This window comes from Hippoglossus stenolepis, chromosome 1 (assembly GCF_022539355.2).
Source record: "Hippoglossus stenolepis isolate QCI-W04-F060 chromosome 1, HSTE1.2, whole genome shotgun sequence".
NCBI classification, from domain to species: domain Eukaryota; kingdom Metazoa; phylum Chordata; class Actinopteri; order Pleuronectiformes; family Pleuronectidae; genus Hippoglossus; species Hippoglossus stenolepis.
In genome coordinates, this window is record NC_061483.1 from 30,517,189 (window position 1) to 30,543,241 (window position 26,053).

The window sequence follows — 26,053 nt, forward strand, 5'->3', positions numbered from 1 at the left end:
TAAGATTATATATATATATATATAATGTAATACGATATATATTTAATGTAATGCAATGATTATACTGCTGTATACAATATGCATGTGTTTGTCAAATAGTTCCCATGTTCGTGTTTCTCCTCTCAGAGTTATTTTTTGTTTCTGTTCCTGAACTTTTGCTCGCTACCTTTAGGTGTGGAGATGAGATCATGGAGATCAACGACACTGTGGTTTACAACATGGCGCTGAATGACGTCTACACAGTCCTGAGCCAATGCACACCAGGTCCAGTCCACATCATCATCAGTCGCCATCCCGACCCTAAAGTATGCAACGCCTCCACCTCTTTTATTTCAGCCATCAGTCGATTTAATTGGCTGAAGGGGCCAAAGCCTCTGCTGGTTCACTGTTAATGTTTCTTCATGGGTGCAACTGTGGGCATCTGTGCTGCTAATGTGGATTTCCTTTCACTTCCTCCCTCATTCCACACTCCAACACATTCAGCTGGAGACTCTACACTGTGTGTGTGTGTGTGTTTGTATGTGTGTTACCTCTTTTTACATTTGCAGAATAATCAAGGATCAGATCATTACTATTCCTTTCCCGACAAATTGAATAAAAAAACACTGAAATCATGACATCGGGGACTTTAATGGTTCCTACAGCCCTGAAAATCACTAGTATGTGAGTCTAATATGTAAGAGTAGAAATCACCGCACATAAAGTACATCATACATTTATGTTGACAAATGCATCCTCAGGGAAAAGGGAGGAATTTTACACATTTTCACTCACATTTTTTCAGAACTTAAACAGATGTTTTTTGTCTTTTTGTCCCTCCATGAAAGGCTTTGAAAGCCGCTAAGGAATCAACCACAAAAAAAAACATGTGACAAATTCTGAACAGAAACACAAGCTTCAGTGCACAAAAAACTAAACTACACATACGAAACACTCCACAATCTTCACAAGAAGATCATAAACTATGGTATTTAAATATATTTATATATGAATCTATATATTTAGTGTATTCAATAAATAGATTTTTTGAAAGACCCTCATTTCCTCCCTTCTGCCTTTTATTTTCTAGTTTGTTAAACTGCATCTAACATGTTGTTTAGTGATTGCTATAGTTTCAGCCTCTAATTTATTCTGAAGATGGCATCATTTTTTTTTTTTTATCATTACATCAAACCCATGAAATGAGCAAAACCAACAACATGTTAGTCCATCACCGACCTGTGAGCTACTGTATTTCCAACAGTACATTATTTCAGATGGTGCAGTACCAAATGGAAATCTTCTTATATATGAGGGTTAAGGAGAGAGAGAGAGGATGTCACACCTTGTTAAAGCCCTATGAGACAAATTCTGATTTGTGAATATGAGCTATACAAATCAAATTTGATTGATTGATTGATATCTGGTAATATTTTGGCTTCATCACTTTTTACACATAAAAAATGTAATGGTTTTTAGCATTTTATCAGAATTATATTGATCAAGCTCATGGACTCTAATACAATAGTGATGGTGGAAAAACTCACATTGGGAAGTTTTTGTGTGCTATTCAGGTAGAGTGAACGTGGACTCGCTTTGGGACACGACCACAACCACACCTCTTTATGGTGAGCAACAAGATGTTACTGTCATGTTGACATCTCCCATCCTCTGCCCTCTGTGTGTCACAGGTATCAGAGCAGCAACTGAATGATGCCATCACTCTAGCAGTGGAAAGCAGCAAACTGAGGAAGGATAAGAGCCAGTGGAGTATTGATGGTAACATATTCATTTGTCCATTATTCATTTTCAATAGTGACATGTTCCTACTCAGGCTATCTTTCATTTCCTCTGTCCTAATCCCCATCTTTTTCACTTCTGTAAAGCTGCGGAAATCACAAAACATAATTTCTTTGCATAATCCTCCACTTCCCATAATGCTGCCCAGCAGTTAGCAACCTTAGAAATTGTCCTTCCTTAAGTGACACAAAATACAAACATTAAACTCATCTTCATATGTTAATTCAGTGCAGTGGTCCTTTAGTTTTGAAAATGTTCACATTTCAAAACAGTTGTTTAGCACTGTCACGACACAGCCAGGTGGGAACCATTGGTTTGACTGTGTGGAGTGGGCATGTTCTCCCCACATTGATCAAAGTGGCTTCTTCCCACAATTCACTTGATATATGATTTACCATCGTTTGTGTTGTTCTGTCCCAGGGCTGCGCAGACTGGAGTCTTGCTCTCACAGTCGGCAGAGGTGTGAGCATTGTCTAGAGAGGAGTTTCAGTCAGCTGACGGTTCGACGAGCACAGAAGACCATGACCCGCTCCTGTAGCGATAACACCAACAGCCACCACTACAACCGCTGCCTCAACATGCACAACCTTCACAACACACACCATCAGCCATCATCACGTGTCCACAGCCTGGACACACCAAAGGTAAGCAAGCACGCCACAGGTTGTATGGACAGGTTCAAAATACAGATCAGTGAGCTCAAAGTGATTGTTGACATTTTCACATACAGTGTCTTACATAGAGTATGTGTAGATTTTTTTTTCTGTGTTGATATATTCGATTTTTAAATAAGCAAGATCATTGTCTCTAGATGTTTTCTCTTTTGATGTAGTAGTGTGTCTTATCTTCCTTGTCCTGTAGTCTGTGACAGACACGTGGTCGGACAACAGACTGTCTGTGCCCATGTATCCTGACGAGGACTATAATATCCCATACAACTCTCCTCCTGCCAATATCTCCAGTCAGCAGGCCCTGGATCTGGCCTTCAGGGGCAGCAAGGTACTCACTCACTCCATCCATCCATCCATCCATCCATCCATCCATCCATCCATCCATCCATCCATCCAGCCAGCCAGAATGAGTTCCCCCAGCATTCTAGGCCTATAGCAGCATAACTAAAGTCGTTTTCACACATGACCTGCGGATAAAGCCCGGAAGGTTGGGTCCGGACTTTACCCCCAGTTGGCCTTTCACACATACACAAAGCAGCTTCCTGTGGTTTTCTTTAAAGACACGTTAAAAACAGCAACAAATCCCCTATCTCAGTATTACATTGCAGGAGGCAGGGCCCAGCAGGGACAAGTTCACAGCTCATCATACATTACAGTGGAAAATAGTCAATTGTCCATATCTATATAGTACTTTCTAGTCTTGATAACCACTCAAAGCCTTTTGCAGTAGTTTTGCCATTCATCTATTCACATACACATTCATACAGTGCATCAATGTGCAGCACTTCATCACACACATATACACTCATATTTGGGGTTTAGCATCTTGCCCAAGGACACAACATGCAGAATGGGGGACACTGGGTTTAAAGCTGGATAGTGGACAACCCGCTCTACCTCCCGAGCGACATCCGCCATGTAGTGGGTGAGGAAAACGGTAGTACCAAGAGTCCAGGTAATGTAATTGTGGACCACTCTGATGGACATGTGGGAATACACTGCTGAAGCCTTTACCATTTACCAGCCTGAGGGAGACTGAAACAATCGCACCGTTGTCACAGACATTAATACAGTGTGTGTGTGTGTGTGTGTTTAGTCTAACTGCAGGATGCGTGCTGTTCCACGTCGGTACTGTTGGCCTCAGGATGTGACCAGTGAGGAGGGCTACAATGGAGACTCCAGTGGTTCTAGTCGAGGATCTCCAGTTAGAGACGAAGGACTGGAGTCTTCATCACACACCAGCTGCCAGGTACAACACTGTGACTACAGCTGCTGAACAACAGCGAGTCTGCTGTTAAAATTAGTCACTTGTGCACATTTTGCACATTTACCAGAATTTGTTTTTAAATTGTTTTTATTTTTCTATCATGATCTACTGTCTCACAATATAAGGGCTCATATTTTATCCGTCCGTTTACCCCATGACTACACAAGCATAGACTTTGGACTAACACTGTGGTAATTGACAAAAAATCTATTGTTCTGCATTGCTTTTATACATGTGTGGCACTGCAGCATGTGTTGTTGCAGAGAGTCATACGGAAAGAAAACAAATGTATTATTACATTTGTGAGTTCTACACAAACAAATTCAACCCCGAACTAAATGTCAGAAAAGTCTGAACCAATGTCAGCCATCCATCAATACTTAGTGTGTAATTTGTGTAGGTTTCTCCTTGGCCATTAAATTGATCTATTGGGGTGGTTGTGGCTCAGGGGGTTACGCAGGTCATCCTCTAACCATATCACTTCATACCTTCCACTGTCTGAGAGACAATGATAGCTATTTGCTTTATCAAAGAGTATCTACCTACAGAGCCACAAGACCTGCATCTCCATCTCAGTGTTTTTCACTTGTCCAACACACATCAGAAGAGTGTGTGTGTGTGTGTGTGTGTGTGTGTGTGTGTGTGTGTGTGTGTGTGTGTGTGTGTGTGTGTCTTTCTGAATGTACTGGTGATATGATACTAACTTTGTTTCCTCCTGTGTACCATTCATGCTTCTCACTGCTGTCCCTCCACTGCCTGCAGCTCTTCAGCAGTATATACAAAGCCTTGCAAAAGATCCTGAGGTTACTCTTCAGGAATGTATGTGAAGTGATGGTGGCATTCAGTGTCGTCCTATAGTGAAAGCATGCTAAGTGCATTTAGCTTTTTATGATCTAATAAAACTAAACGCTTTCTGCTCAGTAATAGACAATACAGAGAATGGGGAAATTATTATAATGCTCATTGTGGTAACTGTGGAGTTTCTCTCTATAATATTGTGAGATACTCCTAATATTGGGGAAATGTAAATCATATTTAATGAATTGAATTATAGTAGCTAAAATATATAATATTATATATGTACTATTTAGGCCTCTACTCTGTAGTGTTTATATAATAATAATAATAATAATAATAATAATAATAATAATAATGATTCTTATTATGAATGGATTATGTTGTAAAACCCTGGATTACGCTCTATAATGTTATTTAATGTTGAGTGTCCCTGCATGACAACTGTGAGATGGTCTGGACTGCTTACTTACCACCTCACTACATGTAAGGACTTGACTGTCCATATACTTTAATGTCACTACATGTGAGGTGGTCGTGAATGTAATACTGCCATACTGTACTGGAGTGTACTGCACAGGTCCTCACTGTGCACATTAGTACGCCTCTGTGTGTGTGGGTGTGTGTTTGTGTGTGTTCATGACCTTGTAAGGAAAAGTTGTGTAAATGCATATGGTGCAGACAAAACTTTGTGTGCATGTCAGCATGAAAGCATATGCATGTTGTGTGTCGGTGTGCATCATACTTGTTGTTGAGCATGTTACAAGCCATTAAATGACTGAATCAAACAGTGTAAAAGTAGCAGATGAATGTAGATGAACGTCAGAGCGGAAGCTGGGTACATTACTGCACCTTTCTGTGGTTGCTGTTAGAGAAGCTATCGTGACACAATACTTCCTGTTTGTGTAGCAGGAAGGAGAACGAATAAGAGAACAGTTAGAGGGGAGCAAAGACGACTTCACTCATCCGGACACTGCTGCCTGCACCGACGACAGTCACATAGGTAGGTAACAATGCTACCATCTTACATTTATGTACCTGAATGTAACTTCACATATAGTTTATAGCAACAATGTGACAGCAAGCCAATCCTGGGGCCATGTTTGTTGTAAGTATGTCAGTAGAAACTAAGTGAGGTTCCATTTCCTGTTTGAGGCAGGGCTTCTATGTGTGAGTGAATAAAACTGAATCAGGATGTGATGGTGGTGTTCATCTGAGGCCACAGCAATTCGGTGATCACCTGTTTTAGTTACACCGGGCCTCTTCACCATATTGTTATGTGAATACACAGTAATATCTATCGAAGAATTTTTGCCATCCAAATCTCTGAAACACATTTTCTTGTCTCTAACTTTCCTACTTTCCTCTCCTGGCAGAGGATTCATCAGTGGTGCTCTGCTCACAGCCTAAAAGAGGAGCTCTGAGGAGGCAGGCTCGTATTGAACAACGCTCCCAAGAGCAGCTTCAGGATCCTTGGATTCGCCTTTCAGACACATCCCCTGAAAAACTGTCCGAGACCCACCGCCAACACGCCGCTGACAGCACACGGGCCGTCGACCTCAAGTCTGCCACCATGAGCGATGAAGAGAGCCCCGCTAAGCTCAATGGTACAGTCACAGATGTGACTTCAGATCCTCAGTCCAACATGACTCCTGAAAACACGTGTGAAACTCCAGAATCAAAGAGGGGGCCCCCGGTGGCACCCAAGCCCACCTGGTTTCGCCAGAGTCTGAGGAAAATTCGAGATGAGAAGGACCAGAAGAAGCAAGTTAAACCCGCAGAGCAGAGGCCTGCTGTGGGTTTCAGCAGAAGCTTTGCAATCAGATCTGCCTCATCTGCAGCCAACCTGTCAATCAAACAAAAGATCCACTCATTTGAGACTTTTTCCAGTCCAGAGAGTCCAGACAAGGGGGGGCATAGGAGGCCTGTGTCCCCTTCCACCTCCCTTCCTCTGGTGGAGAAGGAGGCCAGGAGGGATCATGCCCCACTTGAAGACTGTGGGAACAGCAAACATGGAATCACCAAAGAGATCCAGTCAAACCAAACTGCATGTGTTCAGGAGACAGAACACACTGTCTCCACGTCACCCTCTGCTATCACCTCCTCCTCTTCTCAAGCTTGTCTTCAAACAACAGAAAAGTCCTGTGAAGATGAACCTCCCTCTGTCCAGACAGAGACCGATCTCCCACTCACTGACTCCATCAGTGCTGATCTGGACCCTGGGATAAATGATTCTCATTCCCCTCCAGCTCATGATGACAGCAATGTCTCACCATCCAAACAGTTGTCTGAGCTAGAGAAAGTGGATCTCAGCGAGGTCCTACCCCCGGTGACATCTATTAGATCCAATCAAGAAGATGGGGAAAGTCCTCCAGAGGGTACGGAGGGGGGTGCAGCACTGAGCCAAGAAAAGCTGCAGAGCACAAGTCTGAGTGCTGGTGTCCCTACAGACAGTACCTCCCTGAGAAGCCTGGAGGGAGAGAGTTTCGGGAAAATTCTCGCCTTCAGTAACCAGGTAATCTGTCACACATGTTAGGAACTATAGTCAGAGACGTAAGGGCAGACTCACATTCCTAAACCTAGAGATCTCAGTGCCCAGGATTTGTTTCTTGTCTCCATCTTACATCACAATACCCAAACTTATCTTTTGTGTTTCCCCATTAGGATAGACAGACAAAAAATGTCCTTTTAGTGCTAAACTCATTTATTAAAAGTACTTAGTTTTCCAAACCAACTGTACACACATTCAGACCTTATATGGAGGTTGATATCAGTTCATTACAATTTGGTGTCGTACAACCAACAGTTTATCCAGATCATGTATACCACTGTATCTGCAGCTAATAGTAGAAAAAAGGGTGCCATGATAAATTTGTATAACCCATTATTGCACAAAACTATTACTGACTGTAGGCCCCTCCACTGTTATTTTCAGCTGCTAAAATTGTGGAAAACTACCTTAAAAATCAACACAATGCATGATCCAATGTTACTGACTTTATAGTTTCATCAGGCAGAAGGTTTTACATCACAGTCAGCCACACATCAGCTCAGTAGTATGTGACGATATCAGTAGGTTGTAACTTTGAACTCCAACCACATTGTGACAGTAGAGGAAACTTTCAAATAGCAGCTTTAAAACAGTTGTCTCGAAAAGCTTGATTTGTCTCGATAATTATTTATAAACGTATTGCTTTTGCACAATTGGGCGGCTGTGGATCTGAAGGTAGAGAGTAGGTTGGTGGTTCGATCCCTAGATTCCTGTAGGACTCCTCTTGTGTCCTTGGGCAAGTTAATAAACCCCAATTTGCCCCAGACGGCTTTGCTTTGCAGACAGTGTATGAATGGTGTGTAGAAGTACTGTATGACTGGGTAAATGCAACTTGTACTGTAAAGCACGTTGCGTGTTCTATAAGAAAGTATAAAAATCCAGTCCATTTACCAGTGTAGTACAATGATAACTAGATTAAAATTGTCTAAAATCTCTTTTTTTGTATGTTGTTTCTATTCCAGGTTTCACAAGCATTGATGCGTTCTCTTCCCATGTACTCCGGCTCTAGTGACCCTCGCTCCCCAAACCTGCAGGACCCCTCATCAGTGGATTCTACAAACCCTGGGTGTGATCCTGCTCCTGCAGTGGACAGCAGCGACAGAGGATTCTCTGTCAGGTAAGATTTGCACTGAGAGGTATTGAAAAGGGACTCACAGAAAGCAAACTTTGTCTGTTTGAATTCATAAGGAAGTGGGTCCAGGTTAAAAAAAAAGACTTCCTGTTTAATCGGAGAAGCAGCATTTTTATCACCAACGTTTATGTTAACAGCTCAGTTGCACACTACTGGTATGCAATATGCTCAGATTTGTGTAACTGATTATAGCGTAATCTCTGTTTTTGTTTTTTTAAACGCAGCTTGGCCACACTGAGAGAGTGCACCATTGAGCGAGAGGAGGGGGGATCTCATGACGATGCAGGAGTCACTTCTGCTTCTGCTCATACTGTCATCTCAGCCATCTCTTCCCAGGAAATACAGAGGATGATCCAGGAAGTCACAATTCTGGATCAAGAGACGCTGAAGGTAAAATCTATCATGCAGTGGTGGAGAGCCTCCTGTGCTAAGGTATCTCTGGATGGTTTGATAATTTAACTATAGGCCCAGATCAACCGGGTTATAAACACAGCCATGAAACCCACGGTGAACATCCCAATTCCCAGGTCAGTCTTCAGCAAACTATAACCAGACAGGCTCAAAAAAGTCATCTCATTTCCAACTCATGTCGTCTATAGTGAGTAGCAGCTCCTCCCCTTGGGCAGATGGTCCATGATTCCCTCAGTACAGGCACCACCTTCTTAAACACTACTTTGTCCCCTGTCCATTGAAGCCCTTTGGCAGAATCACTGTTATATACTGCACTATATGTTAACGAAAAATTTAATTTTTAAAAATGTATTAACCTCTAATTGACAAACTCAGGGCTGTAGTCTGGATTCTAGAAATACTCAGGTTGTTTTTCAGGTAAACAAGGTTAGCCTAACCCTATTCACATTACATTAAACAAACCGGATGATGTTGATCAGTGAGCTTTACAAGGGTTGGAGGTGTTTCTTTTAACTACGGTCAGAGCCTGGTTTCTGTTTCCTTCCCTTTTTCAAGTCATCACACAGAGTTAGTCTAAACATATTTTTACCAAGGCTCCATACTCACTGATATCAATCGGAACATCTCACTCTGTGACCAAAAGTTGAAAGAGTTAGTGCAGTTTTTAAGAGAACCGTTTTAGTTTAGTTATGTTTAAAGATAAAATTGAAATACATTTGTTGGAAACAAATCCCCAAATAGGTATCAGCAACGTAAGTAGTAGGAATTAACATAACATTAACATTCAGTAACATACTGTAAATGAACTTAGATCAATATATAATTTTCTGTCTGAAAAGGAGTAGGAAGAAGCAACTTACTTGTCTTGTACTATGCCTGTTCTATACTAAATAATCTAACAAACATTAGAAATACAACTCCACTGTCCCCCTAGTGTCCACCCTGCCACTACATGCTGTTATCCTCTTCCTCTTTCTTTTTATCCTCTCATAAATTATGTCTCTGTTAATCTTATCAAACTGCTTTGTTTGATTTCATCCCACATTCTTGGTTTAAAACCTTCCATCAGTTTATATAAACTTGATTGGTTGTTTTTAGCCACCAATCATTCCATCACAGCACGATGTGTCTCCTGGTGATGACCCAGAGTCAGGACGTCTTACCCATCCATGGGGGATTTGTTAATATGATGAAAAACTACTGTGTTTACTTATATGTGTATATATAAGCACTGATATAATTATATCTTATAACTTTTATGTTGTATATCCTCACATGTACCTAATATTTTACAGCGCTTATGTACTGGATTATAATATATTGTGCAGGTCACTTACTGTCTCCAATTACAGAAAATGTCACTGCCTTTAAGAAAGCTATGAACAATGTGTGTGTGTTTGGCCTGAGGGAAACTTCACATGTCTCCTGGTCAAATCTCAGTTACAACTTACAACTCAAATATCCAGCCATCTGGGAGCCATTGTGTGCTCAGCATCTGCTGTATATTAACACACACACACACACACATTCTGTTATCTGCAAACACAAGGTGTCACTGTCTGAAAAACTCTCACATGTTAAATTCCGAACAAACAGTAAGGAGCACTTTCCTGTTACATTTGGACTGAGCGAGGTATCGTGCTATATCATCAGGTTTACAACTATTGGCCCCACAGTTGATATTCATAAAAATGACTCATGCACTGTATTCATCATTCATCATATTCAAATATTTAAACAGTCACTGACACTAGTCACACAAAATTATTTTAGGCATAAATTCATGGACGTTTTGTCTTTTCAGCAGGTGGTTGTGTAGCACAACACATATGCTGCCATTTTTGTCCAGAATCTTTGGAAAAAGAAAAAGATCTCAAAAGTGACTATATTACATTTGGAAACATCTAGTAATGTAAATAAAGGCACATATTTGTGAAGGTTGCTTGATGGCTCAAAGTCCCTTCATAATAATAATACAAATTGTTGTTGTTTTTGCTACCACAGCAACTGGTGGACATCCATGTTGTGATCCTGCATAAAGAGGAGGGAGCAGGTCTGGGATTCAGCATCGCTGGAGGCTGTGACCTGGAGACCAAAGCTCTGACAGTAAGCAGCTCTCAGTACAGCTTCATACTGCTCATTTAGAGCAGGGGTGGAGGGATGTTTCCTATCAAGGACCATTTCAGTTTTGTCTTTCAAGGGTCAGACTAAATAAGTGAACACATATGCCATACCAAGCTCACTCTTGCTAGGTTTAAACTGCTTTTCTTTTGCAATTTTCTGATGATCCTTCACTAAACCACCTTCTGAATGAGGGTTTGGCCTCTTAGCAATAACCTGTCTGCACAACATTGTCCCAGTCAGAATGAGGTATTGTGAAAGCTGCTTGTTTGACACCAAACTTCTGAAGATCATTAACTTTAGCACGTGCAGCTCGGATCCAGTGTGGCTGCATGTTTCCTGCTGTTGTGACGCTGAGACTGACTTTTGCAGTCACTCATAGCACATCATGTGAGACTAGGTCTGGTTGAGCACAGGCATTGAATGTCTGAGAGATTTCTGTTCTGGTGGCATTTACTGTGTGTCAGGATGTCTCTGCTGGTGAACAGTTCTTTTCTGGAATTAGGAACATCTACCCTGGACTTAGCTAAGAGTTTGATTTGACTGACTGCATTGATGTCAATAATGTGGATAAATAGAGAAACAGATAACAGATAATCACAGGCACGTCATATTCCCAAGTCTTGCACTCCAGTATCATTTACCATAAACACGTTTTAAGCCTTTATAGTGCTACGTCTAGTCTGGGCCACTGAATGTCTCTCTCTGTGACACTTGTTTATTGTCTTCTGTTCAGGTGCACAAAGTGTTTCCCAGCGGCCTGGCGGCTCAGGAGGGCACCATTCAGAAAGGAGATGAGGTGTTGTCTATAAACGGACAAACACTGCAGGGCGTCACACATGCCGATGCCACCGCTGCTATGCGTCAGGCCCGGAATCTGAAGCTGGCTGTGGTGGTCATCTGCAAGAGAGCAGAGGAGGGAGGCAGAGAGGGAGGCAGAGAGGGGGGAGGCTGCAAGAGCGAAGAGCCTAACGCTTCAGGTGAGTCATCCAAACACACACAAAGGTGCAGTCCTGACACTTTGAGACTTAATGGAATCTATAGCTTTTCTAAGGGAGGATTTTCAGTTGATGCAGACAAAAGCTGTTCACGTAGGCCTGAAAAGGTTTCTAAATTCAACCTGTTATATGCTAACTTTAATAACTATTTGTTCTAAGTACTATGAAGTTATTAAGGTTGCATTTGCCCTGTCCTGTGCTGCAGTGGAGGAGCAGGCAGCTCCGGTGAGGGTGGAGCTGGACAAAGGAGCTGGAGGAGTTGGTTTTACTCTGGAGGGAGGAAAAGGCTCAATCCATGGAGACAGGCCTTTTGTCATCAACAGGATCTTTGCAGGTACATTCATTATGAGGATATTTTAAAGAATAAGTGAGTGGGTTTCAGGGCCATCTAGTGGTAATTTTGCAGATTGTACTAAACTGAATAATCTTCTGTTTCCAACAGTATAGGAGAGCCCATGGTGGCCTCCAGGTAACATTAAATTGAGAAAAGGTCCTCTATAGAGCCAGTGTCTGGTTATTCCATTCTGGGCTGCTGTAGAAACGCGGCAGTGCAACACTGGAAAATGTAAAGGACTCATTCTAATGCATCAAACACAACTTATTGTCTTAGTACTAAGACTTAAATTCTTTGAACTAATGAATACAGACTAATGAAAACAAAATAATGTATCTTACATAAAATGTCTCCAAATAACACTGGTCCTTTAAAACAGAACTGAAACAACACCTGATAAGTTCAAAAGTTCAAAATCACCATGAACCAACTAATTAGAGTCTTAAAAGAGGAAAGGACATGATTAATGTTTGGTGTCAGTTCAAACTAGAAATTAACCTGTATTTAGTCCTGTTTTTAGAAAAAACAAACAGGTGTGTTTAGCCAGAAAAACTAATTTGAAAAAAAAGCAGCTCTGAAACTTAGACAACATATTGAGATTATTTATGGTAATATTGTGAAAGAGGTAAAAAGTCTGTGTGTGTGTGTGTGTGTGTGTCAGGTGGAGCTGCGGAGCAGAGCGGTCTGCAGTGTGGAGATGAGCTGCTGCAGGTGCAGGGAAGCAGTCTGCAGGACATGACAAGGTTTGAGGCCTGGAACATGATCAAGGCTTTACCCGAGGGACCAATCACATTGGTCATCAGGAGGCGAGAGCAACAGGGAGCGACAGAATGAGACACACTGTGGCTGCTGGGAGCCGCTCGCAAAGGAAAAAGAAAACATCGGAACTTGGGACACACCAATATTGGCCTTCTAACAAACTCCTAGAAATCAGGTATCAGTGTGGTCCACCTTTTATTTTTGTGTTAAAAGTTTTTTTTACCTTCAGTAGACAATTATTTGATAATAGCTCGGAGCCTGGCCAGGCTCGCAAGTAAATAAATGATGTGCACAACACAATGACTTACTGTATTAAATCACTGAATTAACACACAAGCTAAGATCTTGTGTTTCTCCCTGCCTCAAATCTGACACAAGACTGCATGAAATCCAGACAGCTCATTTAGATCAGACTGCCCATGGCTTGACAACCGCCACTGTTAATATTAGGTCTCACTGTGTTAGGCTACACTGTGGTGAATGTGTAGCTTCTTGATTGCACTCTATGCTGGCCAGTATAGTATTACTGAAAAAACATCCAATGTTGCATCACAAAACAGCACTGTCAGGACTAAGGTAACAGATGTGATGATAACACACAATAATAACACAATATGAAGGAATCCATTTACAGATCCAAAACACAGCTGGTAGCCTGCAGTCCACACACTGGATGCTCCTCAGTGGCAACACTCAAGTGAACACAACCAACGTCAGCTTCAGTTCCTACTGCTACAGCAACGTGACACTGTGTAATTGAAAGATTAGAGTTCCCCTTCAACGGTTGTCCTATCATTACACATAAACATGTTTGAGGCTATTGATGCTATGTCCTGCATCATGGAAACAAGTTAAATCATTCCAGAGCCTAACACTTAGTATTATTGATTCAAAAGTCATGATTTATCTTTACTCCACAAATGAAGGAGAGTAAAAGGCTGTTTATTTGTTCATGTTCACAAGGTGGTGATGAGTCTTGGAAAGTTTCAGTTGTGTGTCTGTGTTTCAGTCCTCAGTGCTCTGCAAGACATTTGGAGCACAGGGAAAATTATTTGAATTGACTCAAACTCCTCTGTGCTTAATGAATGTATTTATGATCCACAATTTAAAAAAAAGTGCACAATATTCACACTGATGCTGTGAGCAAGTGTTCAAGGGGTTGAGAGTGCAGAGCAAGGACTTTGACAAATGTCCATTGTTTGACACCAGTATTTTATTGAAAACAGTTTCTTTACTCAGAGGAAAGCATTCATGGCAATGGTAAAAACTATTTTTCTGTAAATTGTAAGTGTTGTGCATGCAACATTTCTCCATGCTTAAAATGCCCCATTGTCAGAATTGATACACAAATATGATGCCTTAATGTGTACGTATGCAAGCCATAAGAAACAAAAGATCACAATTTACAAAAGTGATATTTATAGATGAGTCATATCTGCCATAACAAATTAAAAAGATCTTGTATAAACTTCAAAATGGGTGCAATGTTTCCTTTTCTGTTTGTATATTAAATGGTTTCACAAGTGTATGAATCATCATCAACTTCTTCTGGTATACACTTCACAAAAAGAAGACAAACAGGAATGGCCCACAAGATGCTTCTTTTGATCACTTTAATGCTGGTGAAATACAAAATTAAATGGGTAGAGAACAGTACAAGGTGAACAGCTGCATGTTAAGACAATGATGAGTAGTAGGCTCATGTGACATGGTAGACAAATGTCTGTACTGGAAAACTTTGGATTGGTGTCTGAATCTCAAGTACTAAACATAGAACTTACTCTGTATATCAGTCTAATACTTTAAATATGGCTAACTGCCATAGTGTACATGTTATAAGTCCAAAAATGTCAGTCTGGAGACGAAGCAAGTTCATCACCAGTCAGCAAATGTTAATCAAAACTGAATCATATATACATAATCATGGCATAATAACTTGCTCATCAAAAAAGGGAGATCTGCACATCACTTCTCTTAACCCGAGATGTCCACCCAACTCCATTAGAATATTGGGATTCCATGCAGAGGAATGTCATTTCATTTCATTAAGAAGACAGTGTGACCAAATACAGATGACATGGTGGAGATGTGGTCAAGAAGTCAAAGGTTCTCATTTCCCTTCCCTTTGTATTCTTCATGTATCTGTTTCTTCTAGTTCAGCAGCCACCTCTATGAGACAATGTTACGTTTAAATAAAACCCTGCTGGCTCATTTTAAACAATATACACATGAAAATGCCTTTAGATCCACATGCAAGCAACATCTCAAGCACATAGGATTTGTAAATGGAAATGAGGTCTTTCATTAAGATTACTGGCTACAAGGCAAGGTAAAAAGACAATATAGTTGAGCAGGTAAAGAAGAAAACACTTTTTTAAGGAATTTTGATATAAACCAACAATAACTAAGCATGTCAAGTATACGTATTTTCATACACATGGGGGCTCTTGAGAAAGTTGGTAAACCAACAGATCACTATACAAATCAACCCCCCCCCCCAATTCTGATGCTCCTCTTCACCCCCTGACAAACTCATTTCAGACCAAGGCATTTCTTATTGCTGATCATGTTGAAGCAATCAATTGAATCCCCAAGTTATCATTCAGGAACCAATAAGAAGAGGGGGTGAAAAGAAGGCGCACGCAGCATCTTTAAAATCACAAAGTTTTCAGCATTTTCTCATTTCTTCTACCACAGTGAGCTTCAGTGATGAAGATTAAAATGATACAGTACAGGTTCTTTTTCCAAATACCTGAAAAGTACTCTGGCAGTTGTGGAAAAACTTACAGTTTGCATTTAATGTTTATGTAAATATTAAAACGTCAGGTAGCACTTTTATGATAGCAACTTAGATTTTAGGATAATAAATATAGACATGTTTTAAAACTTTTTCGTCAAGTGTTGTGAGCTATGTTGTTTGTGTGCAGGTATGTCTTTCCCCGTCTAACCTGAAAATGAGCCTTTATTTTAAAAGACCACTGACATAGACAAAGCCAATGGTTATTATTATTATTGTCTTGATTGTGCACGTCTCATATGCCTTTAGTAAAAATGAAAGAATGATCAGACATGCCCTGAGCTGGACAAGGGGACACAACACTCCATGACAATGCCCACTTCAAGTTCATTTCCCATTTCTATTCAACCACACAGAAGCCTCATTAACTGCAATGTGTAGACAGAGAGGTAGGATTATGACAAAACTCTACCCTGGAAATAGGTTACTACAAATTCTACAACATATCTCATCTTGTGAATCACCGTGTGTCTTTATCCCAAAACATACAAAATGCTTTATTGTGTTATGTGATACAGTGAGGTAACATTAATTTGTAGGTTAACTGTAGAATAAGGGTCAGTGTATGTGTCGTCATTTAGGATCAGCATTCAAAATAATAGGATTTTTATGTGAGTTCTAAAGCATTAGCAAGGACGGTATCTTTTTAAAAAAAAAAATTTTTATGTTTCCGTCAGTTTGGTTTCATGTCCTCATCGGACTCAAGAAGAGTGTTGTACTGTGTCCTGTTAACTGATTAAACCTGTTTTTTCTCTCACAAAGGTGGTTTAATAATTCAGGCTTTTGCTGTAGCAGCCTGAAGAAAACAGTGGTCGTACTATAGGTGCTGATGGTGTGTGATAGCATTTCATCAAATATAATAGAGTTCTTGCTTTTGTTTGAGTCAGTATCATACTGTAACTAAACTTGGGTGGTGCTACAGTACCTCAAGGCTTCAGGACCACATCTATTCCTTTACTTAACCCTGTCTTGAATAAAGTTAAATTTTGCCCTTGTTTCATTTCAGTGACCATGTTTAACATGTTGTGTTAATGGTACACGATTCAGTCACATGTCTTACTTGTTCCATTGACTTGACAACAGACACCCATAGTTGCAGAAAGATGCAAATGTGACGATCTCAAGTGATTGTATGAAAAGATTAGTATTTACCAACTCGGAATGGATTTCAAAGCTGGCTACCAGAACCAATCTTGTTTAAAGGACAGTAGTGTGGGGATTGAATGTGCTTTGAACGAGAGATTCATTTGAAAGTACAAAATCACAATAGAAGAGTTGTTTCACTCTATGTTACCATTACTTGAACTCCCTACAGACACACTTAAATTAAAAGTATAAAACTATTTGAAAACTCTTATCTTCTTAAACCGTGTGTGCATTTTAGTGTCTTTCACACTTTACCAATGTCTCCTTTACACGATCCCTAGTAAAGCTCTCCAGCTTTATATGGTAACTTTTGTAAAGAGTCTTGACCCTTGTCGCTCATAATTCCGCATTAGAAATATTTCATCTTAAGAACATAGCTGAAGTGAACCATCTCTTTCTTTTACAGTATCGCCTACTGAAAATAATCATTGTATTTCACGTTAACAGTCTTATCTCACAGCATCTTCAAATGTGTGACTTTAGCAGAAAAACATCTGTGAATCGTGAGTTTTGAGAAGCTGGCTCAATGAAACTAAACGTGCATGAGGACTAAATGTGGTGAAAAAGAAAGGGAAATGCCAACAGAAACCAATGCCATGAAAAAGGGGAAACTCTTTTCTGCTTAGTAGAGCCACATCTAACATGAAGTATTCCCAATCAAAACCTCCAGCCACTTACACCATCTTTCCTGTGCTTCAGTGGAGCTCATTAAAAAGGCAGACGGCTTCTACAGTAGGTGAGTGGAGATGAACAAATCTATAACAATTCAAGTACACAAACAACTATATGAGGTATGAGGCAGTACTGCAATCTGATACCCGCATAGGGTAAATAAGGTACATGCAACATGCATTTTTACTGCACCTTTAGCACAATTTTACAAACTATTTTCATTCTGTAAAGTAGGACAAAGTAAATTCATCCCACAGCTAGTAATGGTAATGGTAATGGGTGTTTTTTCAAATGGAAGCCCTCATCAATTTTGCCATTTTTCAGTGTAAACTGCTTTTAAAATAGGGTTTGACTGTTGAAGATTTAGAGGATTGCTCCTGCAGTAAGAGGAATATACATGAAGGGCGGGTTATATCTATTGGATTCAGTGGTCTGAGTGTTCTGACTGCTGTAGAGTTTGGAAGGTTTAAACTGGAATGGACATTTGGCCTGACCAGTCGGGAGGCCTCAAGTTTGAAGGTAGATCTCTGAACGCTTCATGTCAAAGGTCCTTGAGGGATTTCACAGCCTTGGCCAGGTTGCTGTAGAACTCTGACATGCTGGAGGGGAAGAACGAGTCGACCACGGAGCGAGGGAGGAGGCCACCCAGGTCGGTCTGGAAGAAGCTGAACACTTGGGTTTTGTTGGGCTCTCTGAAGACAGAGTGGAACAAACACACAAAGAGAAAATATAAGAACAAAGAGAAGCACAAGTAGCACAGTGAGCTCTCCAGACTCACACTGTACTTGTTTAATATGGGTGTGTGTGTGTTAAGTGTACGCACCCTGAGATTGGGATACAGATGCAACCACAAGGATGGTTGAATCCTCTCACAAAGCCAGACTGGGGAGCACAGCTTGGGTGAGTCACATTGGTGGCTGTTTGAAAACACACATTACAATTAAAGCAACCATTTGCCTCCTGGGAAACACTAATTTGCTTTATCACTGAGTTAGGTGAGACGATTGATATCACTGTCATGTGTGTCAGTATAAAACTACAGCTGCTGTCTCCTACAAGGCAGTTATTTGCTGACAGGTGGGAATACAGTCCACTGGGACAAGAAACACAGATTACCTAAGAGCACTTTACCACCAGGAGTAAACTGTGACGAATGTTTACAGCAGAGCTTTTAGCATTCATCTTTGGTGGCTCTTTTGAATCAGTTTGGGTCACCTATGACTTTGTTCCCAACTTTTCTGAAAAAGGCAGTACTTCCATTTCCTGTAAGTGGCTAAATAATACAGTTTGCTGCTTGAGCTAGTGGTTAATAATCATCATCATCCTTTATGGGGAAATATTCATATATCATTACTCTCTAAAAGGCCTGGAGATTAAGTGTGTTGTGATGAAATACAGATACAAAAATAATTCAAATACAGCACAGACATAGTTTGGATAGTTCACCCAAAAATCTAAAGTCACTCATTATCTACTCCTCACTATGCCGATGGAGGGGTGGGTGTGTGTTTGTGTCCACAAAGCACTTTAGGAGTTTCAGGGGTAAACAGTGTTTCTTCTTCAAACGTAATAAAACAACAGAAAAAACATAACATGCCACCATACTGCTCGTGTGGTGTCATCCAAGGGTCCGCAAGCCCCGACATTCATATTCGACTCGAAACAAGGTAATTTACACTGTGTTTTAAGCCAAAACTTAGCTGTACGATGGTGTGCACGAGGGTCCGTGAATTCACCTCGTATAAAGATATCAGAGGACATTTAGGCTTAAAACACGGTGTAAATTATGCCTTTTTGAGTAGAATATGAATGTCGGGGCTTGCAGACACTTAGATGACACCACAGGAGCAGTATGGAGGCATTTTATGTTTTCTCTGTTCTTTTATTACATCTGAAGAAGAAGTCGCGATTGACTTCAATTGTATTGGATTCAGCTGCAACGCTGTTTACCCCTGAAAAGTGTGTTGTGGACTCAAACACTTCACCCACCCCTCCATCGACATAGTGGTGAGTAGGTAATGAGTGAATTTACATTTTTCTGTGAACTATCCCTCTAATGTGACCCTAAAATATCAGAGGTTGATATTAGTGGTTCCAGACGCTTAAAAACCAGATTATTCAGCATATATGTCCACAAACACAAATGATCCTCAGTGAATGTTTCCCATCTTAATATCTATTGCTTTCTTATGTTATTAATACGAGATTTTCCACTTTTGTATTATTTGGATTTATTTAACTCCATCTTGATCTTTTTAATCTTTATAGAAAAAAAAGGATAATGGGAAATGTTATCATTAGCAGTGGAACTAATGGCTAGACTTGCAGATGTTAGTACAAGGTTGTAATAAACCAGATTGTCCTTTGAAATTAGTCTTTAACCTGTAGCATCAGGTTTGCAGTCTACCAATAAAACCAAAGTTTAGTTGCAACTCGGCCCTTGATGACACTTGCAGCAAACTGTGACAACTAGGGCACTCTGGGACATAGGACATACTATATGCCATTACTATGCTTATTATAGCCATTGTTTCACCGGAATTAATTTTAAGAAAACCGGTAAAAGCAAAGCATTAAGTCACATTGTAACAGAGCACTAAGTGTCACTACAACATCCAGAAAAAGCACATATGCCACTTCTCACACAAACGTTGGGATTTATAAAAACAAACTTGAAGGGAGAATGGGCTTCCACGCTAACTCTGACCTATGTGACAAACATTTTGGAGACGGGGAAAGTGGCGATGAAGACGTGAGGTGGTGAACTGAAGCAGAGTATTGATCCACTTCATCATTAACGTTTCCAGGTGGACTGTGATTTATAAAGTGGACATTCCCTTCAGGTGTGCATGCACACGGTTTTATAAATCAGATTTTTTATGCGTACGCCATTTTCGGCTTTTGTCTGCACGTATACTTTTAGTATGAACCCTAAGCACTGTTCTATAAATGAGGCCCCAGGACACTACACGAGTCTGTGACATAATGTTGGAACATGCTACTGCTCATTGTTTAAACCAGTATTTACCTGTTTAAATGGTGGTTGTTACTGTCTTTTCAGTAATCTCTGACCTTTAGTCCCCCAAACAGAAGGCCCATGGTTCAAAGCCCAAAAATATGTAACAACCTTTCGACTGTTTGGGAAACAAACACTTCAAACGGACTCCTGCAGTGGACATCCAGCTTAAATGTACCCATTTGTCTCTCGGCTAATTTATTTTCCCTAGATATATTTGATTGAAGTCATATCTGCAGAAGTAGATTCAAGCATTAACCACTTAAAAAAGAGAAAAAAGGGAAATTGGTCAATGTGTAGTCTGTTTAGTATGTTCAGACCTCTAGTGTACCCTCAGTAAACAGTAAATTGCAACAAAATCACTGAAAGTAAAGAGAGTTCAGTTCCTGCCATGTCACATGAATCTTAGAAAGTAGAAAAACAAAGCAAGCAAGTAGAGTAGACAAGAATGGGTCATTACGCACCATTTGATGAAATGGTGCCATCTTCGAATTGCTCAACTAAAATAACATCTACAAAGTCTCGTGGAGCTATGATACCCATAGCTGCTGAGGGCGTGACTGTTCGGCAGATGGAGGTGCCCTGTGCAAGAGTGGGAGACAAGGGAATGTAATCAAAGTCTGAGCCGAACAAACCAAAAGCAAAAATGGAAATCACCTCAGGTATAAGGTAATGTATGAGTTTAAAGCTGCACTGCGTTACTCAGATTACAGTAGACCACACATGATGTAATTTATCCAATTGAGTAGATTGGGAATGGTAACGGGCAAAACACTGGAAGAAGAGACAAGAAAAAGGTAGATCAAATATTAAATGTTTTTTGATATAAAGTGACCTGGCTGTCATGCTATTAGCCGTATGTTTTATTTGGTCACATCACATTAGTAGATTTCTAGGTACTCCAGCACAGGTGTTGCCATATGAAGCCACCAACATGTTAAGGTCACGTAGTGCAGCTTTAATATAATCCAGACATTCTGTGATGCATGGAATGAGAGTTGGTTTCACTGATTCAGAATGGTAGTGACATAACATCCTTTCATCAGAAATGAGATAGTTAGCTCACCTCTGAGATTTGTTCCAGAAGCTCAAACTTTTTGACGTTGTTGTCCCATTTAACTCGGCGCCCATTGGGCACTGGCTTCAGGCACTCCCACACCTTCTCCAGGCTGCCGCTGACAATCCCCTCCCCCTTATAACTGACATGGAGGTCAGATGACAGGACACAGTCAGGAAAGCAGATTGTTAAGGCATGACTCTGCTGTAAATTAGATTCATACGTTCTCAGACAGGCTAAAGACTTTACCCCTGCACACAGATAAACAGTCCCCACAACTTATTCATGAAAAAAAAAAAAAGTATATGAATGAAGAAAATCAAAGTTCCGTTTTACTGCCATATACTAATGAGAAAGACAAAGTTGAGGTTACTCACACATTCCCAGGGAACTCTGATGAGGGGCGCCAAGACACCACCACGTCATTCTGCCAAATAAAACAGTACATGGTCAGTGTGTAACATTTGCCTTTGTATGGTGAACAACCTTGGTAAATGATGTTTCCTCTGATAAGCTGCAGATCTCAAAACAACCAAATAAACTAATACAGTATGTGATTTTAACCTCTTACTTCAGAGCTAGTGTGCCAGTCTCAGCTGATGTGAACTGTCTGCAGACACTGAGCAGCAGTGGCTGACTGCTGTCCAGCATCGTTGGCACTAGTCAGCCTTTAATGCCACTTACCTGTTGCCAATTAAATGTGTTCATTCAGAGTCAGTGTTGGTGTAGGGCTGAATGAGTTCTGTCAAGACATGACATGAGGACATATTGATCTCTGAATATTTGGAATGACAAGCTTTACACTTCTCAGTGACCAATTTTTTAGGAACACCAAACTAAAATTGGGTAGTTCCTCCCTGTGCTCTGGTTTCCACCGGATGCTAGAAACTGTCTCTGAAAATCTACTCTATGTTGACATGTCCACATCACATTCATTCATTCACGCGCATGAAACCACTTTGAGACTTTGACCTTGTGACATGGAGCATTATCCTGCTGGAAGTGTCCATTAGAAGCTGGTAAACTGTGGCTAGAAAGGGAGGAACATGTTCAGCAACAATACTCAGATAAACTGTGACACTTAAACCATGTTTACCATCATCATCACACCACCAGCAACACTGTTGACAAAAGGCAGGTTGTCTCTATGGATCCATGCTGTTGACTTCAGATTGTGACTCTAAATTCAATAAACCAGGCTACGTTAGTCAATCTTCAGTGTTGTTGAGTCTGTATCACTGCAGCCTCACTTTCTGAAACCTGATGTGTTCTCTTCTGTTGTAGAACCATCAAGGTTCATCATGTTGTTCATCCTGAGATGCTTCTCTGCTCACCACAGTTGTTAAGAGACATTATCTGAGTTACTGTAACCTTTCTGTCACCTCAAACCAGTCTGACCTTTCTTCTCTTAATGCTCTCGTCCACATTATAAACATCGCAATGCTGCCATGTGACTGGCTGATTGGATAATTGCATGCATTAGCCAGTGTACAGGTGCTCTGTGAGAGCCTTTTCAAACATTAGAATCAATAGTCAAGACATCTGAATCAGTTAACTAAGGTAAATGGTCTGTATTTATATTGACCTTTTCTATAGTCTTGACCACTTAAAGCTGAGAATAGCTCAGACATTAAAGTTCTATTAAAACAATGATATGACAGAGTTATAACACTCTGAATCCTAAATCTATATTATTATCATTATATATTGTAGACAAAGTAGACCCTCACTCACTGGCATCACTGACTGACACTCAATGGCCACAAAGTTGACTGTGTCAACAAATACAAAAACTGTAGACTTAGTGGAAGATGTATTTTATGCTTGTGTCTGTTTTACTGTCCCCTATATGAGTGTGTGTGTGTGTGTCTGAGTGAACATCTGCTTACCCTAATAATAGTCTTGTTTAAAAAGTTTCCATTTTGAAGTGGTTCACAATCTATTTAACGAATTGATTGAATTAAACATGCATTTGCTTGGTGTGATCTGTGGAGCTGGATCCATTGAGTAAAGACTCAGTTTGGCAGCAGCCTGTAACGTCATGCTGGCTGCCCGTGTAACATCATAACACGCCATCCTCACGGCAGCCTCCTATTGGCTCACGGTGCCACTGGACACCATGTATCAAGCAAGTGGATTTAAATGGTTCACATCAGACAATAGCAGCGAACACTTACAGACTTCTTACAGACTTTCCACCCGGACTCGTCCTTCTTGTAGCTCATCAAGCAGTCAGCCGCCGTCTTCGCCTTATCTTTGTAATCCATGGTAGTGGGTGAAAGTTGACGTCGCTAACTCGCTTCGACCGACTAGCGGGCGTTAAAGCGGCCAAACGATCGGTCGTTACACGGGCTGTGGGTCCTCAGTGGAGATGAAGCCGTCGGTCGCTGAGCTGTGCCTCAGCTCCAGGTCAGACAGTACAACCCGGTCAGGTGAGCGAGGACCGCCGCTACACAGCTCGCGCTAGCCAAAAATCAATGAATGAGATACGCTATGTAAACACGCATCGTTAAGAGACGAGCAGCTAGCGACGCAAATGTACGTGAATAAAAACACAACTCTACCGACAGTACAACTTTGGCTACCCTGAGACTGCGTGTGAACCCCGGTGTGCAAACCATAAAACCCCAAAGTATCTGGAAGAATTCCCTGAAATCTGAGAATCCGAGTCGCCAAATCATCTAGAAATTATGAACTTCCGGTTACAACTTTCAAAACAAGACGAGTATTCAAAATCACATGCGTCCTTGGAAACGTATCATGCACCTGTGTGACCATTCTCCTATACTTTCAATAGTGTCCGGGGATTTAAGCAGATATTGTGCAAACAACCTGAGCAAAGCGCAACGGCGAATGAAGCCACACGTTTCACACGTTTTATTTTGAAGGTCAAGGCGGCCGACTCTTTCCTGTAATCTGGTTGGCTTCACGCACCTGCGCCTGGCGACCTCGCTTGTTGCAGCAGAGCATGCTGGGACTTGTAGTGGTCACTTCAATGCAGGTGTTCATTCACTGTACAAGACGATCAATGAGTTTCTATAGAGAGGGTTTTATTGTGATAGCACGGGAAGGAAGTGGGGCGACCACTACTATAACTTACAATATATATTATGTTACATAATCAGCTGTATCAAAATGATACAAGACCACATTCATAGGAGTAAGAAATCACATCTATAATACTGTCTGTGCTTTAAATGCAGTGTTTTAACACATCGTAGCATATACTTTATATCTCAGATATTTGGAAAACCATTTTAACAGGAGACATCATTTAAGTAAAGATGTCATACATTGGAGCAGACCAGGTCATTTGACTCAGTGACATTTAGATCAAAGCTGGTCTTGGACTTCTTTTTGGCCAGCTTTCCCTGCCTGGCATCAGATTTGAGATAGCGCTCCTTGTTGTGGATGACTTGTATGTATTGGTCAGTGCTGCTGTTCTGCTGGTCACTGCTGGAGGCCAGGGAGGCTGAGTCCGACTCTGTCACAGGGGTGTCCAGCTTCGGCCTCGTCTTGGGCTTCATGTGAGATTCTGTGAGCCTGGTCCTGGCTGGGGACGGACAGTGTCTTCCTGGGGAATGGATGTGACGCCTGGTTCGCACAAGAAGATGGTCCGCTCCTTTCACATTGGCCTGGGGCCGTGAATGTGACTCTATATCCCTCCAGGCTATTTCTCCTCCGCCATCCTCCTCGTCATCCTCTTCTTGTGCTCCATATCTTCCTCGAGCTGCGTGGCTGTCTTTAGCCATGGATACGTGGCTTTCCACACGGTCACCGACGTAGAAGTGCGCTGGCTGGTGGAGGTCAGAGAGGGAATGAGGCCGATGAGCCTGTGACATCCTTCTCCTGCTTTTTCCTTCTCCCTCCTCCTCCTCCTCCTCTTCCTCCTCACTCAGATGCTGCTGTGATGGGTGGGCCCGGTGAGGATGTAGCTGGTGGTGAGTGGTGCGGGGCATGTAGCGTTTGATGTTGCGTGGGTACAGTTCCAGGATCTCTGCAGGCTCCTCCATGAGGTAATGTCGAGGGATCCGAGTGGCTGAGCGCAGCAGCTTCTTCCTGGGCTCGTGCTCATTGACAATCACGTAGCGAGTATGACCACGGCGTCCTCCATAACTCTGTGCAGCAATGAACCCAGAAGCCTCGACAGGATGTATTGAGCGTACGGTCTTCCTGTACAGGGGGTCAGAGTGGATGTTGTCAGAATACCGAGCTGGGGGATTGTACGCCATGTGATGGTAGGACTTAGACCTACAGGATCCACTAGGGCCACTAAGAAATGGTGGGGGCCTGTTTTGAGAAAGGACAACACATAAGAAACAGTTTATATGATTATAATTTTGTATTGACATTAATATTATGTTTTCATAGCATAATGCTTTAATAAAGCATGGACTGATTTGAAATGTCTGCACTGCATTGGCACACACAATCTCGTAATCTTGAGACAAGCAGATAAGATGTTTGTGTTGTTTACTGTGATGTGTAATTAAACAGGTTTCAAAAAGTGTTAATGAACTGAAATGAAAGAAAATCAATGGTTGCAT

General features: G+C 41.2%; 3 protein-coding genes across 4 annotated transcripts in view; 1 reads left to right on the plus strand and 2 right to left on the minus strand.

Moving 5' to 3' along the window:
* Positions 1 to 14,294, plus strand: part of il16 (interleukin 16) — a 36,672-nt gene extending 22,378 nt beyond the window's left edge. The window contains exons 14-26 of one of the 2 annotated variants that reach the window (XM_035155621.2): positions 173 to 305; positions 1,671 to 1,758; positions 2,200 to 2,423; positions 2,641 to 2,778; positions 3,547 to 3,699; positions 5,422 to 5,515; positions 5,889 to 7,027; positions 8,026 to 8,180; positions 8,420 to 8,585; positions 10,611 to 10,712; positions 11,464 to 11,707; positions 11,931 to 12,059; positions 12,721 to 14,294. In XM_035155621.2, coding sequence (XP_035011512.2) covers positions 173 to 305; positions 1,671 to 1,758; positions 2,200 to 2,423; positions 2,641 to 2,778; positions 3,547 to 3,699; positions 5,422 to 5,515; positions 5,889 to 7,027; positions 8,026 to 8,180; positions 8,420 to 8,585; positions 10,611 to 10,712; positions 11,464 to 11,707; positions 11,931 to 12,059; positions 12,721 to 12,893 — 2,938 coding nt within the window. In that variant the 3' untranslated portion in view covers positions 12,894 to 14,294. The remainder of the gene's footprint in view (positions 1 to 172; positions 306 to 1,670; positions 1,759 to 2,199; positions 2,424 to 2,640; positions 2,779 to 3,546; positions 3,700 to 5,421; positions 5,516 to 5,888; positions 7,028 to 8,025; positions 8,181 to 8,419; positions 8,586 to 10,610; positions 10,713 to 11,463; positions 11,708 to 11,930; positions 12,060 to 12,720) is intronic. The other variant, XM_035155622.2, reaches the window with a different exon arrangement.
* Positions 14,295 to 16,274: 1,980 nt separating this feature from the next.
* stard5 (StAR-related lipid transfer (START) domain containing 5) lies at positions 16,275 to 24,188 on the minus strand. The gene is made up of 6 exons (XM_035155623.1): positions 23,684 to 24,188; positions 21,884 to 21,933; positions 21,516 to 21,648; positions 20,914 to 21,031; positions 18,257 to 18,350; positions 16,275 to 18,125 (listed from the first exon to the last, which is right to left on the minus strand). Exons 1-6 carry the CDS (start codon positions 23,771 to 23,773, stop codon positions 17,975 to 17,977), a joined length of 636 nt encoding a protein of 211 aa, XP_035011514.1. The 5' UTR covers positions 23,774 to 24,188; the 3' UTR covers positions 16,275 to 17,974.
* Positions 24,189 to 24,535: 347 nt separating this feature from the next.
* The window catches only part of LOC118107183 (transmembrane channel-like protein 3), a 36,569-nt gene continuing 35,051 nt past the window's right edge, over positions 24,536 to 26,053 (minus strand). Inside the window, exon 22 of the mRNA XM_035155624.2 lies at positions 24,536 to 25,796. Within this exon, the coding sequence (XP_035011515.1) occupies positions 24,794 to 25,796 (1,003 nt within the window). The 3' untranslated portion in view covers positions 24,536 to 24,793. The remainder of the gene's footprint in view (positions 25,797 to 26,053) is intronic.

Bases quoted from the DNA above. Each gene is read 5' to 3' on its own strand.
- stard5 (XM_035155623.1), bottom strand. From the start codon at position 23,773: ATGGATTACAAAGATAAGGCGAAGACGGCGGCTGACTGCTTGATGAGC. The intron at 21,649-21,883 runs GTGAGTAACCTC...CCTCCATGTCAG, and splicing joins TCAGAGTTCCCTGGGAATGT to TTATAAGGGGGAGGGGATTG. The intron at 18,126-18,256 runs GTGCGTACACTT...CTCTGTCTTCAG, and splicing joins ATCTGTATCCCAATCTCAGG to AGAGCCCAACAAAACCCAAG.